General features: G+C 38.1%; 1 protein-coding gene across 1 annotated transcript in view; it reads right to left on the bottom strand.

Moving 5' to 3' along the window:
• DOK6 (docking protein 6) overlaps positions 1-14,596 on the bottom strand; it is a 363,014-nt gene that overhangs the window by 132,355 nt on the left and 216,063 nt on the right. Inside the window, exon 5 of the mRNA XM_034995693.1 lies at positions 2,494-2,683. Within this exon, the coding sequence (XP_034851584.1) occupies positions 2,494-2,683 (190 nt within the window). The remainder of the gene's footprint in view (positions 1-2,493; positions 2,684-14,596) is intronic.

Consider the following 14,596-nt stretch of genomic DNA (forward strand, 5'->3'; position numbering starts at 1 on the left):
CTCTGAGATATTTTATTTTTTAATGTATCTTAAAATTATTAAAAATTACAAAGATCATAGAAGACCAATTAATATTGACTGTCAGATAAGACAAGTTGCATATCAGGTAGTTTGATGTTTTGGTTGAGAATATCAATTTAATCACCTGTGGAGAGCCAGTATATTCCCCTTAAAGACTTTGGAGGAACAAGAAATTGGCAAAAACTGGTGGACAGGTACAAATGGAGTGAAAATTCTATATAACCACCAGAAAATAGAAGAAAAAAAACCTTACTTGTTATTTAAAATCCTGAGTAGATGCCTTCTAAAATGAGGGAATAAGCAGGTAACATATGGAGGTTCCTCAAAAATTAAAAATGGAAATATCATATGATCCAGTAATGCCACCACTAGGTATTTGCCCAAAGAAAATGAAAACACTAATTCAGAAAGATGCATTCACCCCTATATTTAATACACCATTACTTATAAGAACCAAAATGTAGAAGCAACCCAAAGGTTCATTCATAGATGAGTGGAAAAGGAAAATGTGGTGTGTACTTACGCACACACACACAAACACTGGACTATTACTCAGCCATCAAAAAGAATGAAATCTTGCCATTTGCAACAATATGGATGGAACTAGAGGGTATTATGCTAAGTGAAGTAAGTCAGAGAGAGAAAGACAAATATCATATGATTTCCCTTATATGTGGAATCTAAAAAAAACAAAACAAACAAACAAAAAACCCAAGCAGATGCATAAATACATAGAACAAACAAAAAGGAGGGGGGTAGGGGAATGGGAGAAATAGGGGAAGGGGATTCACAGGTACAAACTTCCAGTTATAAAATAAAATAAGTGAGTCATGGAGGTGAAAAGTACAGCACAGGGAATATAGTCAATAATGTTGTATGATGACAAATGGTGACACATTTATCATGACAAATGGTGACACATTTATCATTGAGTCATGCATAGAACTGTCAAATCACTGTGTGTCAACTCTATGTCAATAATGAATATTAAAAAAAAAAAAAAGACAAATAGGAATACGTAGGAGAAAAATCCAAAGGAGGGAATTCTGGAGATAATGTTATCACCTAATGAAAATAAACCATCACTTTTTCCAAACATACACTAATTTTTATGGCCAGTAAAAAAAAAAAAAGTATCATAAGCCTTAGGTCAGTGAATAAGTTATAATCCCTTTTTAATAACCATATAATTTTAAAAACAGTGTATATGCCTAAAAATATTCATTTTCTTAAGAGAATATTTATTTCTTAATAGTTATCTAGAATGTGATTACTATTATTACTGTCAGGATCTAGGTGGATTGAAAATAGACAGTTGAGTGAACTCATAGCCACTAAGTAAACATAGAATTGAAGGCTCTTAGAGAAATCAGTGTGGGAGAGGGTTTAATATTACCTAGGCAAAAGGGTCCAGACTGGTAAAATTACTTCAGCTCAGTTCAGGTTTTTTCCCTCTCCTTAAAATTTTAAAAGACATATGGCCTTGGCCTAACCTAGATGGATATTATTAAAACCTGACCTTGAATAATTATTTAATGGTTTTGTAAGAATAAAGTTTTGAAACTAAAATTGCTATATCAAGTACAACAAAACTTCACTATAATTGTCTTATAATGCCACAGATTCATTTTCAGAATGTATAAATCATGTTCCCAGTGGGAAGACTGATACATTAAGTATCTCTTATATAGAATCCCCAAATCTAAGTAGGTCTTGTCTTGGATGAGTGACAACAACATCACAAAGGGTCATTGCACAAAGACATTCATTTATCTAGTTGAAGTTCATGTCTAAACTTGTGTCTGTAAATAATGATTATGAAACAAGCATTCGTTTAAGACATTTATGGATTCCAACCATATGTTATGACCAAGAAACCAATGTATTTTCTTTGACATACTCTATTTAAAATCTGGGTTATGCATTTCATATATTATAGATTTGCCAACATTTCTTCAGTCACTCTGAATTAACATTTACACTTAATGTTATTAACATAGAAACCTAGATAAATGAATACTGAATTAACATATCAGAAACCTAAAAAGTAATATATCAACAATTTAGTATAAAACTCCTTTCAATTTTTTTTGCTTATTAAAAACTCACAAAAATAATGCCAGTAAGGACATGTTGAATTTCATGGGAATCCTACTGCACTGAACATATTATAGGATACACCAAAAATATAGTATTGTAATAATATAATAATATATTGCATGATTAAAATAATTATTAAATTAGTTTGAGGCCAGTGTAAAAGACTGAACTGTTTTGAATAGGGTAATTAACCTGTCATAGAATGAATACATTTTATTCAGATTGTCAACAAAAATCTGAAGAAATTATATATTTGGTGATTTCTACCCTTTTCCAAAACAGTGATCATCCTGGGAACTAGTGGACAGAACCTGTCCTTCAGGTGTCTATTTGTCACCCACCTCCTTAGTTGTTGTGGCACTTAGAGCTTACCTTCCTGACTCAAAGGTAAACCATGTTGAGTCCCGTCCATATCTCCTCAGGGAGCTGAGAGGCCACATCACCAGTTTGACCTTGGCATTGTGGATATCCCAGAGATAGATATTCTCATGAGTGATCTGCATTGTGCATTCACCGTAAATATCCAGATTTGGTGTAGGCATAAGATATACATTGAATCTCTCTGCAAAGAAACAAAGAATGGAACAAATTAAGTGAAAAGAGGTCTGACTTTTGATAGTAACACTGTATTAATTTATATACCTACCTACAGCCTTCAGAAAGGCTGTCCCTTGGGACATTACCATGTCCCTCGGGAACATCAATAGACAATGCAAAACATTACCCCTTCCCATTGGATGTATGAGACAATGAGCTAATTAAAATATTTTTGCTCATTAGTTCATTCACTCACTCATTCTACACTCTGTGTTGCATGTATTCTCTAGAATGAAGATGACATAGTTAAATTGTACCATGGAAACATAAGGATAAAAGCTAAGTTAGGTCTCTGCCCAAATGATGCTTACTGTCTGCTTCTTCACACAATCTTAAATGCATATCATATACCTAACTCCTGCAAGGAATGTCTTATTTTATTTAAGAGGAGTTTACTCAATTTTACCTTTGTGTTATGAAGTATTTAATGCACACTTAGACTGACTCTCAAAATACACTGTATTCACAGTCAAATTCAGCATATGATAATTGCAGGTATTCATTCCTGCTTTCTGTAAGACTTCAGATAATGTTTTAGTAAGCAAAATAAAAACACAGCCACCTTCATTCTCAGATATTCTAGAGTTGAAAATCTGATTATTAGGCAATGATTCCAAGCCTTGCTTTATAATTTTTTTGTGTATCTCAAAGGCTACTGCAAAATTCTGCAGCCCTCGATCCCCATTTAAATGCATTAGAAACACTTCATAAAAAATGAGGTTAGTTCATAATTTTCAGGAAGCAAAGAACTTGGTACGACCTATAAAGTGTCCTGTAAAATATCCCTCATTCCTAGCACCGTATTCTTGGTTTATAGTAAGTAATTAATACATATTGGTTAACTATATGAATGAAATAAATATATCCCATGATGAATATGCACCACAAGAATTGAGGAATTATTAAAAAATAATGTCACGATAACAAAAAGTTTAAGAATTATTGGCAGATACATTTTTGTGAGTTTGAATTTAATTATAAATCATGCTTGAAAGGCAGTGCTGTTGAATTAATGATTTTGAGAGGCATAATGGTGCAGCTTCAGTTGAAAAAGGATTGATATGTTTAGGAATGTGCCATCATCCATCATAATGCCACAATCTTAAACAATGAATGTTTGCTGGTACTAAGCTGGAATTGCCTGTATAATAGAATCCTTTCTGTGGCAGGTATTTTGCAGAGTATTGCTTTGCTGATGCCAAAAAAAAAAAAAAAAATCAGATTCTAAATGGGTTAAATTGGATTTAAGCATAATAGCTTGAAATTTAGTAACCATATGGACAATATTTATATTCAAGAGTCTAGATATTTTTGACCAAAATAATCTAATGATTCAATTTTTTACGTAGATCATTGACCCCTAAAACTAATATGTATATGTATTGCACATTCATTTCCTACAGAAAGGAAAACAAGATAATATAGCTGAAGAAAAGAAAGATCACTGCCCCATTAATTATCTGCAATAAAAATTATATATATAGGCGGAGCAAGATGGCGGAGGAGTAGGAGACCTGGATTTCGTCTCCTCTCAGGAATTCAGCTGGATAGGGATCAAACCATTCTGAACACCTACAAACCCAACAGGAGATCGAAGAAAAGAAGAGCAACAACTCTCTGAACAGAAAAGCGACCACTTTCTGGAAGGTAGGACACGCGGAGAAGTGAATCCGAGGTGATATTCGGGAGGATAGACGGCAGGGAAGGGGCCTCCGTCGGCCGCTTCTGGCAAGTGATAGAACCACGGAGCTCAAAATCGGAACTTTTAAAAGTCTGCTCCGCCGAGGGACGTCACTCTGGTGGCTAAGTGGGGGGTGGAACCCTCCGGGACAGTGTGGTCTCAGGACCCTCGGGGTCACAGAAAGACCGGGGGTGCCTGAGGGCGGCAGAGCTCCCAGGTATCGGAGCGGGGAAGCCGGCTGCAGAGGCGGAGCCCAGGTGCGGGCTCTCAGCTCGGGGTGGCCATAAACCGTGATCCGCGGCACCGTTGGGCCCCTGCTCCTCCAGCAGGGACCCAACAAGCGGCAGATCCAGGGAGACTCACCTTCCTCCCCCGGGAGGAGCCGCGCGGGAGGGCACCGCAGGGATCTGCTGGGTTTGGGACTCCACCTGGGGTCGGGTGCCGGAGATAGAGGCGCGCGGTCGCAGGCCGGGTGAGCACGGAGTGAGGCCGCAGACCGGGGAGACGGGAGTGACTGACGGCTTTTCTCTGGGGGCGCACTGAGGAGCGGGGCCCCGAGTTCTCGGCTCCTCCGGGGGGGAGATTAGGAGGCCGCCATTTTCACTCTCCGCCTCCAAAGCTGTACAGAAAGCTCGCAGGGAACCAAAGCCCCGGAGAGCAAACGCGAGCAGATGACTTAGCGGGGAGGGGGCAAGGGCGGGGCACTTCCGCCTCCGGCAGAGACATTTGGAAACCACGGCAACAGGCCCCTCCCCAGAAGATCAGCGAGAACAGCCAGCCAAGACCAAGTTTACCGATCAATGAGAACGGCAGAACTCCAGTGCTAGGGGACTACTGCACATAGAATTCACGGCTTTTTTACCATGATTCTCTAGTCTTTTAAAGTTAATTTTTTTTAACTGGCTTTTTGTCTTTTTATTTCTTTTTGAATTTTTCTTTTTCCCTTTTTCAACCAACATCTTATCAATCCTTTTTTAAAAAAAAACATTTTTATTTTTCAATTTTAGAGTCATATTCTATCCCTTCATAGTAGTTACCCGTATTTTTGGCTTATATATATAAATTGTTCTCTCTTTAAAATTTTGAGATAGTTTCTTCTAACAGATTAAAATATACCCTAAATCTCTAGTATATGGTGGTTTCTATTCCCCTGCCTGATCACATCCTCTCCCTTTTTTTTTCTTTTTTCTTTTTTTAAATCCTCTTCTTTCTTTTTTCAAACAACTTATCAATTCCTTTTAAAAATTTTTTATAATTTCCATCTTCACAGTCATATTCCATCCCTTCATCATATCAACCCTTATTTTTGTACATATATAAGTTTTTCTTTCTTTAAAAATTTTGGGAGGCACTTTCTCCTAAAAGACCAAAATACACCCCAAATCTAGTGTGTGTCACTGATCTATATACCAGCCTGATCATATTTGATCACATTCTGTTTTTTTTTTTTGTTGTTGTTGTTGTTTTGTTTTGTTTGTTTTGTTTTTATCTTTATCTTTTTTTTTTTCTCTCTTTCCCTTTCTTTTCCCACTGCTTCAGGTCTTTTCTGATTTGTTTAGAGTATATTTTCTGGGGACGTTGTTACTCTGCTAGCATTTTGTTCTCTCATTAATCTATTCTCCTCTGCACAAAATGACAAGATGGAAAAAATCACGTCAACAAAAAGAACAAGAGGTAGTACCGACTGCCAGGGACCTACTGAATACGGACATTAGTACGATGTCAGATCTAGAGTTCAGAATCATCACTTTAAAGATACTAGCTGGGCTTGAAAAAAATATGGAAGTTATTAGAGAAACCCTTTCTGGAGAAGTAAAAGAACTAAAATCCAACCAAGTAGAAATCAAAAAGGCTATTAATGAGGTGCAATAAAAAATGGGGGCGCTAACTGCTAGAATAAATGAGGGAGAAGAGAGAATCAGTAATATAGAAGATGAAATGATGGAAAATAAAGAAGCTGAGAAAAAGAGAGATAAACAACTACTGGATCACGAGGGCAGAATTCGAGAGATAAGCGATACCATAAGACGAAACAACATTAGAATAATTGGGATCCCAGAAGAAGAAGAAAGAGAGAGAGGGCCAGAAGGTATAATGGAGCAAATTATAGCAGAGAACTTCCTTAATTTGGGGAAGGAAACAGGCATGAAAATCCAGGAAGCACAGAGACCCCCTCTCAAAATCAATAAAAATAGGTCAACATCCCGACATCTAATAGTAAAACTTACGAGTCTCATAGACAAAGAGAAAATCCTGAAAGCAGCTCGGGAGAAGAGATCTGTAACCTACAATGGTAGAAACATTAGATTGGCAACAGACCTATCCACAGAGACCTGGCAGGCCAGAAAGGACTGGCAAGATATATTCAGAGCACTAAATGAGAAAAATATGCAGCCAAGAATACTCAATCCAGCTAGGCTGTCATTGAAAATTGATGGAGAGATAAAAAGCTTCCAGGACAAACAAAAACTAAAGGAATTTGCAAACACAAAACCAGCCCTACAGGAAATCTTGAAAGGGGTCCTCTAAGCAAAGAGAGAGCCTAAAAGCAACATAGACCAGAAAGGAACACAGACAATATACTGTAACAGTCACCTTACAGGCAATACAATGGCACTAAATTCCTATCTTTAAATAGTTACCCTGAATGTAAATGGGCTAAATGCCCCAATCAAAAGACACAGGCTATCAGACTGGATTGAAAAACAAGACCCATCGATATGCTGTCTGCAAGAGACTCATTTTAGAACCAAAGACACCCCCAGATTGAAAGTGAGGGGGTGGAAAACCATTTACCATGCTAATGGACACCAAAAGAAAGCTGGGGTGGCAATCCTTATATCAGACAAATTAGATTTTAAACCAAAGACTGTAATAAGAGATGAGGAAGGACATTATATCCTACTTAAAGGAGATATCCAACAAGAAGATCTAACAATTGTAAATATCTATGCCCCTAACATGGGAGCAGCCAATTATATAAGGCAATTAATAACAAAAGCAAAGAAACACATTGACAACAATACAATAATAGTGGGGGACTTTAACACCCCCCTCACTGAAATGGACAGATCGTCTAAGCAAAAGATCAACAAGGAAATAAAGACTTTAAATGACACACTGGACCAAATGGACTTCACAGGCATAATCAGAACATTCCACCCCAAAGCAACGGAATACACATTCTTCTCTAGTGCCCATGGAACATTCTCCAGAATAGATCACATCCTAGGTCATAAATCAGGTCTCAACCAGGACCAAAAGACTGGGATCATTCCCTGCCTATTTTCAGACCACAATGCTTTGAAACTAGAACTCAATCACAAGAAGAAAGTCGGAAAGAACTCAAATACATGGAGGCTAAAGAGCATCCTACTAAAGAATGAATGGGTCAACCAGGAAATTAAAGAAGAATTAAAAAAATACATGGAAACCAATGAAAATGAAAACACAACTATTCAAAATCTTTGGGATGCAGCAAAGGCAGTCCTAAGAGGCAAGTATATAGCAATACAAGCCTTTCTCAAGAAACAAGAAAGGTCTCAAATACACAACCTAACCCTACCCCTAAAGGAGCTGGAGAAAGAACAGCAAATAAAGCCTAAACCCAGCAGGAGAAGAGAAATCATAAAGATCAGAGCAGAAATCAATGAAATAGAAACTAAAAGAACAGTAGAACAGATCAACGAAACTAGGAGCTGGTTCTTTGAAAGAATTAACAAGATTGATAAACCCCTGGCCAGACTTATCAAAAAGAGAAGAGAAAGGACCCAAATCAACAAAATCATGAATGAAAGAGGAGCGATCACAACCAACACCAAAGAAATACAAACAATTATAAGAACATATTATCAGCAACTCTATGCCAGCAAATTAGATAACCTGGAAGAAATGGAGGCATTCCTAGAGATGTATCAACTACCAAAACTGAACCAGGATGAAATAGAAAACCTGAACAGACCTATAACCACTAAGGAAATTGAAGCAGTCATCAAAAATCTCCCAAAAAACAAAAGCCCAGGGCCAGATGGCCTCCCAGGGGAATTCTACCAAACATTTAAAGAAGAATTAATACCTATTCTTCTGAAACTGTTCCAAAAAATAGAAATGGAAGGAAAACTTCCAAACTCATTTTATAAGGCCAGCATTACCTTGATCCAAAACCAGACAAAGACCCCATCAAAAAGGAGAATTACAGACCAATATCCCTGATGAACATGGATGCAGAAATTCTCACCAAAATACTAGCCAATAGGATCCAACAGTACATTAAAAGGATTATGCACCAAAACCAAGTGGGATTTATCCCTGGGCTGCAAGGTTGATTCAACATCCACAAATCAATCAACATGATAAAATACATTAACAAAAGAAAGAACAAGAATCATATGATCCTCTCAATAGATGCAGAAAAAGCTTTTGACAAAGTACAGCATCCTTTCTTGATCAAAACTCTTCAGAGTATAGGGATCGAGGGTACATACCTCAATATCATAAAAGCCATCTATGAAAAACCTACTGTGAATATCATTCTCAATGGGGAAAAACTGAGAGCTTTCCCCCTAAGGTCAGGAACGCGGCAGGGATGTCCACTATCACCACTGCTATTCAACATAGTATTGGAAGTCCTAGCCACAGCAATCAGACAACAAAAAGAAATAAAAGGCATCCAAATTGGCAAAGAAGAAGTCAAACTCTCACTCTTTGCAGATGATATGCTGCTTTATGTGGAAAACCCAAAAGACTCCACCCCAAAACTGCTAGAACTCATACAGGAATTCAGTAAAGTGGCAGGATATAAAATCAATGCACAGAAGTCAGTGGCATTCCTTTACACCAACAACAAGACAGAAGAAAGAGAAATTAAGGAGTCGATCCCATTTACAATTGCACCCAAAACCATAAGATACCTAGGAATAAATCTACCCAAAGAGACAAAGGATCTGTACTCAGAAAACTATAAAATACTCATGAAAGAAATTGAGGAAGACACAAAGAAATGGAAAAACGTTCCATGTTCATGGATTGGAAAAACAAATATTGTGAAGATGTCAATGCTACCTAGAGCAATCTACACATTCAATGCAATCCCCATCAAAATACCATCCACTTTTTTCAAAGAAATGGAACAAATAATCCTAAAATTTGTATGGAACCAGAAAAGACCCCGCATAGCCAGAGGAATGTTGAAAAAGAAAAGCAAAGCCGGCGGCATCTCAATTCCGGACTTCCAGCTCTATTACAAAGCTGTCATCATCAAGACAGCATGGTACTGGCACAAAAACAGACACATAGATCAATGGAACAGAATAGAGAGCCCAGAAATGGACCCTCAACTCTATGGTCAACTAATCTTTGACAAAGCAGGAAAGAATGTCCAATGGAACAAAGACAGTCTCTTCAACAAATGGTGCTGGGAAAATTGGACAGCCACATGCAGAAGAATGAAACTGGACCATTTCCTTACACCACACACAAAAATAGACTCCAAATGGTTGAAAGACCTCAATGTGAGACAGGAGTCGATCAACATCCTAAAGGAGAACACAGGCAGCAACCTCTTTGACCTCAGCCGAAGCAACTTCTTCCTAGACACATCGCCAAAGGCAAGGGAAGCAAGGGCAAAAATGAACTATTGGGACTTCATCAAGATAAAAAACTTTTGCAAAGCAAAGGAAACAGTCAACAAAACCAAAAGACAACCGACAGAATGGGAGAAGATGTTTGCAAATGACATATCAGATAAAGGGCTAGTATCCAAAATCTATAAAGAACTCATCAAACTCAACACCCAAAGAACAAAGAATCCAATCAAGAAATGGGCAGAAGACATGAACAGCCATTTTTCCAAAGAAGACATCCAAATGGCCAACAGACACAGGAAAAAGTGCTCAATATCGCTCGGCATCAGGGAAATCCAAATCAAAACCTCAATGAGATACCACCTCACACCAGTCAGAATGGCTAAAATTAACAAGTCAGGAAATGACAGATGTTGGCGGGGATGCGGAGAAAGGGGAACCCTCCTACACTGTTGGTGGGAATGCAAGCTGGTGCAGCCACTCTGGAAAACTGTATGGAGGTTCCTCAAAAAGTTGAAAATAGAGCTACCATATGATCCAGCAATTGCACTACTGGGTATTTACCCCAAAGATACAAAAGTAGGGATCCGAAGGGGTACGTACACCCTGATGTTTATAGCAGCAATATCCACAATAGCCAAACTGTGGAAAGAGCCAAGATGTCCATCAACAGATGACTGGATAAAGAAGATGTGGTATATATATACAATGGAATATTATGCAGCCATCAAAGGAATGAGATCTTGCCATTTGCAATGACGTGGATGGAACTGGAGGGTATTATGTTGAGTGAAATAAGTCAAACAGAGAAAGACATGTATCATATGATCTCACTGATATGAGGAATTCTTAATTTCAGGAAACAAACTGAGGGTTGCTGGAGTGGGGGGTGGGGTGGGAGGGATGGGGTGACTGGGTGATAGACACTGGGGAGGGTATGTGCTCTGGTAAGCGCTGTGAATTGTGCAAGACTGTTGAATCTCAGATCTGTACCTCTGAAACAAATAATGCAATATATATTAAGAAAAAAAAAAAAGGAAGAAGAAGAAGGTAGCCGGAGGGGAAGAATGAAGCGGGGGAAATCAGAGGGGTAGACGAACCATGAGAGACGATGGACTCTGAAAAACAAACAGGGTTCTGGAGGGGAGGGGGGTGGGAGGATGGGTTAGCCTGGTGGTGGGTATTGAGGAGGGCACATTCTGCATGGAGCACTGGGTGTTGTGCACAATGAATCATGGAACACTTCATCTAAAACTAATGATGTAATGTATGGGGATTAACATAAGAATAAAAATTAAAAAGAAAAAAAATAAAAAAAGTATATATATATATATATATATATTCTATAAATCTTAAAATCCTTGTGTGCAATCAAGTAAAATCTCAGTATTTCACATTAAAGACATCACTCACATTGCCACCACAATTCCCACTCCAATGGGATTACAGGTAGCCAATAAAAGGGGCCTGATCTCAGGTAAGAGTATAAATGAAAGTTGGACCCAACAGAGTGACTCATGCATATAGAAAACGTCTGAACAGAAATCTTCTTTTCTTTGGTCAAGACCCTCCAGATAAAGTTCAGCTTTTACATTTGGAAGTAATCATATGTCAGTGGTATCTGTTGTGCAGAGGTAAAACATTTGTTATAAAAGGGGAATGTGAAACATTCTTCTAAATTTCTTCCTCTCCATCAGTAGAGTCTGAAGATAGCAACCAAAGAATCATTGCCAAAATGTCAAGAAATAAAACTTCTTCTAAAATATTGAAATAAACACCATTAGCCATTTTACTGTTGGTTAAGACTGCACTGACCCTTGATATTCACACCCATAGTTTGATACTGAAAAAAGAACATGGAAAAAAATAACCCTGACATCGAGGACCCTGTTCTCCACATGGATGATACATGGTAAATGACCTATAACCTAGGGGTATTACAGAGGACCCCAAAGAACCATTGCATTTTCACTGAAATACCTGTGTGCTCTAATGTTAGTAGGGAAAATCTAGAAAAAATAAACAGAGAAAGAGTACAATCATCACAATGGACATTGGGGAAACACGAACTGAAAAACAGAAAAATAATGAATTGGATTTAATAAGATTCACATGATGTAGGGCTCTTGATGTCAAAATACTGAGGTTCATTTACAAACAAATACAAAGAGATTGGATAACCTGTCTGGAGGGAGTCCTTCCAAGGGCAAGCTGTAGGCTCTGTAAAGCAGGTGAAATGTATCTTCCACATCCTTCTTGGTACCTTCTACTTCCCTAGTCTTACCCAGCAATTCACATTATCCCCTTCTTGTTATGATTTGGAACGTTCCAACCTTCCTTTCGATACTATTTCTTTCATCCTACAAAAGGAATTATTCTAAGAAATTTTATTTTCGATTTTTAAGTTTTCAAAAGCCATCTTATCCTAATGGCTAATTTCCAAGGATTTGAGGTTCAATTAACATGTAGACTAATTTAATCCAGCAGAGGATGAAGGCAGCTCAAGTTATCTAGTAAATTATTCTTCTTTGATTCCATTGTCATGGAAAAAATGTTTCTGCATTTGCTGTGAGTATTTTATGCCCTTAATAATGTAAAATATGCTGCTTCGTTAAAATTTGTTATGGTTTCCATCGGAAAGACCGTTTCAATATGGAAGAGCTAAAACTGGCTCCCCCGAAATGACTTTTTAAAATGTTTAACTTCGTGAAATGCTTGTATGAAGCAGGTGTTTTAACCACCCTCTAATCATGTCACTTTCCTATTTAAAAGCCTACCTTTGGTTTTACTGCAGAGAGCGTTAGTGTTCATCAAAGTTATCTGGAGGGCTTGTTTAAACACAGATTGCTGGGTAGTCCTCCACTCTTACTGTTTCTGATCCAGTAGGTCTGGGCTGGGGCTGCATGGTTTACATTTCTACTTGTTCCCAGAGGTTGTTTATGCTGCTGCTCTGGGGACCACACTTTGAGAACTGTTGATTTGCTAAGCTCAATTTAGAGTACTGCCAAGGAATTAGGGGCATTAGAGGAGCTACGAGGGATGCTTTTGAAAGTGATGCAATGTTCTTGTAGAACAAACCAGCACATTTAAATCAAAACTGTCCTTTAATCTTGGCTCAAATAAAGTAATCCCATTTCAACTGACTCATGACTGATTTGTCAGGAAAGAGTTCTTATGTGAATTGGAATAAAAGAAGTGAGTGGCATGGGGCACCTGGTTGGCTCAGTTAAGTCTCTGCCTTTGGCCCAGGTCATGATCTCTGGGTCCTGGGATCGAGCCCCAGATTGGGCTCTCTGCTCATCAGGGAGTCTGCTTCTCTCCCTCTCTCCCTCTCTCTCAAATAAATAAAGTCTTTTTTAAAGAAGTGAGAGGCATAGAAAGAAAGGAGGTACATGAAAAACAGTTTTCAGTTCATCAAAGTATGTATGTATATTCGAATTATTTTCTTTTAAAGTAATCAACAATAACAAATACATTGTTAAGGAGCACCAAACAACACATTTCCAAGTACCCAGAAGAATTAGAAAAGAAACTAGTTGTTTAGTAGTTATGCTGCCAAAGCAAGCACAGAAACTAGCTGTTTAAGTAACGATAATAAGGGTCACCTGGGTGGCTCAGTTGGTGAAGGATCTGACTTTGGCTCAGGTCATGATCTTGGGGTACTGGGATCGAGCCCCACGTCAGGCTCCACACTCAGCAGGGAGTCTGCTTGTCTCTCTCCCTCTGCCCTTCCCCTTCCCTTTGCTTGCACTCTCTCTCTCTCTTAAATAAATAAAATCTTAAAAAAAATTAATGATAATAATATCCTGAAACATGAATAAAAATTCTACTAGCATTAGGTCTTGTGAAGACTACTGAATGTGTGAAGAAATAAATTTTTGAAAAGGTTATGTAAAAAAATATTAGATTAAAATATATTCACATATATAAACTACAGAATTCTAGAGTGAAAAAAATCCCAAACACATGACCCAATTTCATGACCCATGAAATTGTATTTTGATAAAATTTAGGTTTGTATAATGGCTGATATATGAGAAAGCATAATTTTATTTTAAGTGGCTAAAAACAATAGCAAGGTGAAATATTTACAAAACTAATTGTCATGTCCAAGAAAGATGCTTACTATTATTGATTGTGTGGTTGTGTTTACAAGGGCATTTCTACTCTAGGGTTGGATGAGGAGATCCAAAGGAATAGACCATGCAGAGGGCCTGGGACCAGAGTTAAGGTGACAACCAAAAGAACAGTTTCAAGGGGATTACAAAACAAGGTTTGGTCAAATTGAATTGGACGAAGTCTGGCAAGAAAGGGTAGCTACACTCCGAAGAAATGGTCTTGGAAAAGGCAGAGTGAGACCCCGGGTGATGTGTGGAGATTGAATGGGTCATCAGCCCTGAGAAGGACTGAAACCTTCCTTTCTCAGCCAATGACATTTTAAATAGATCTGGTTTAGGGCAGGAACAATCCAAATATAGCTATGAGCTTGAGCCTGACAGGTGGGGACAAGTGGAACATGTAGGGGTTGCAGGAAGCAGAGGATCAGAGATGCAGTCTCTAACATGAAACGAAACATCATCTAGTGAGTAGAAATAAGCAGAACACAAAAGGATGA

This window comes from Mirounga leonina, unplaced genomic scaffold (assembly GCF_011800145.1).
Source record: "Mirounga leonina isolate KUSES-001 unplaced genomic scaffold, KU_Mleo_1.0 Mir_93, whole genome shotgun sequence".
In the NCBI taxonomy this organism is placed as follows: Eukaryota; Metazoa; Chordata; class Mammalia; order Carnivora; family Phocidae; genus Mirounga; species Mirounga leonina.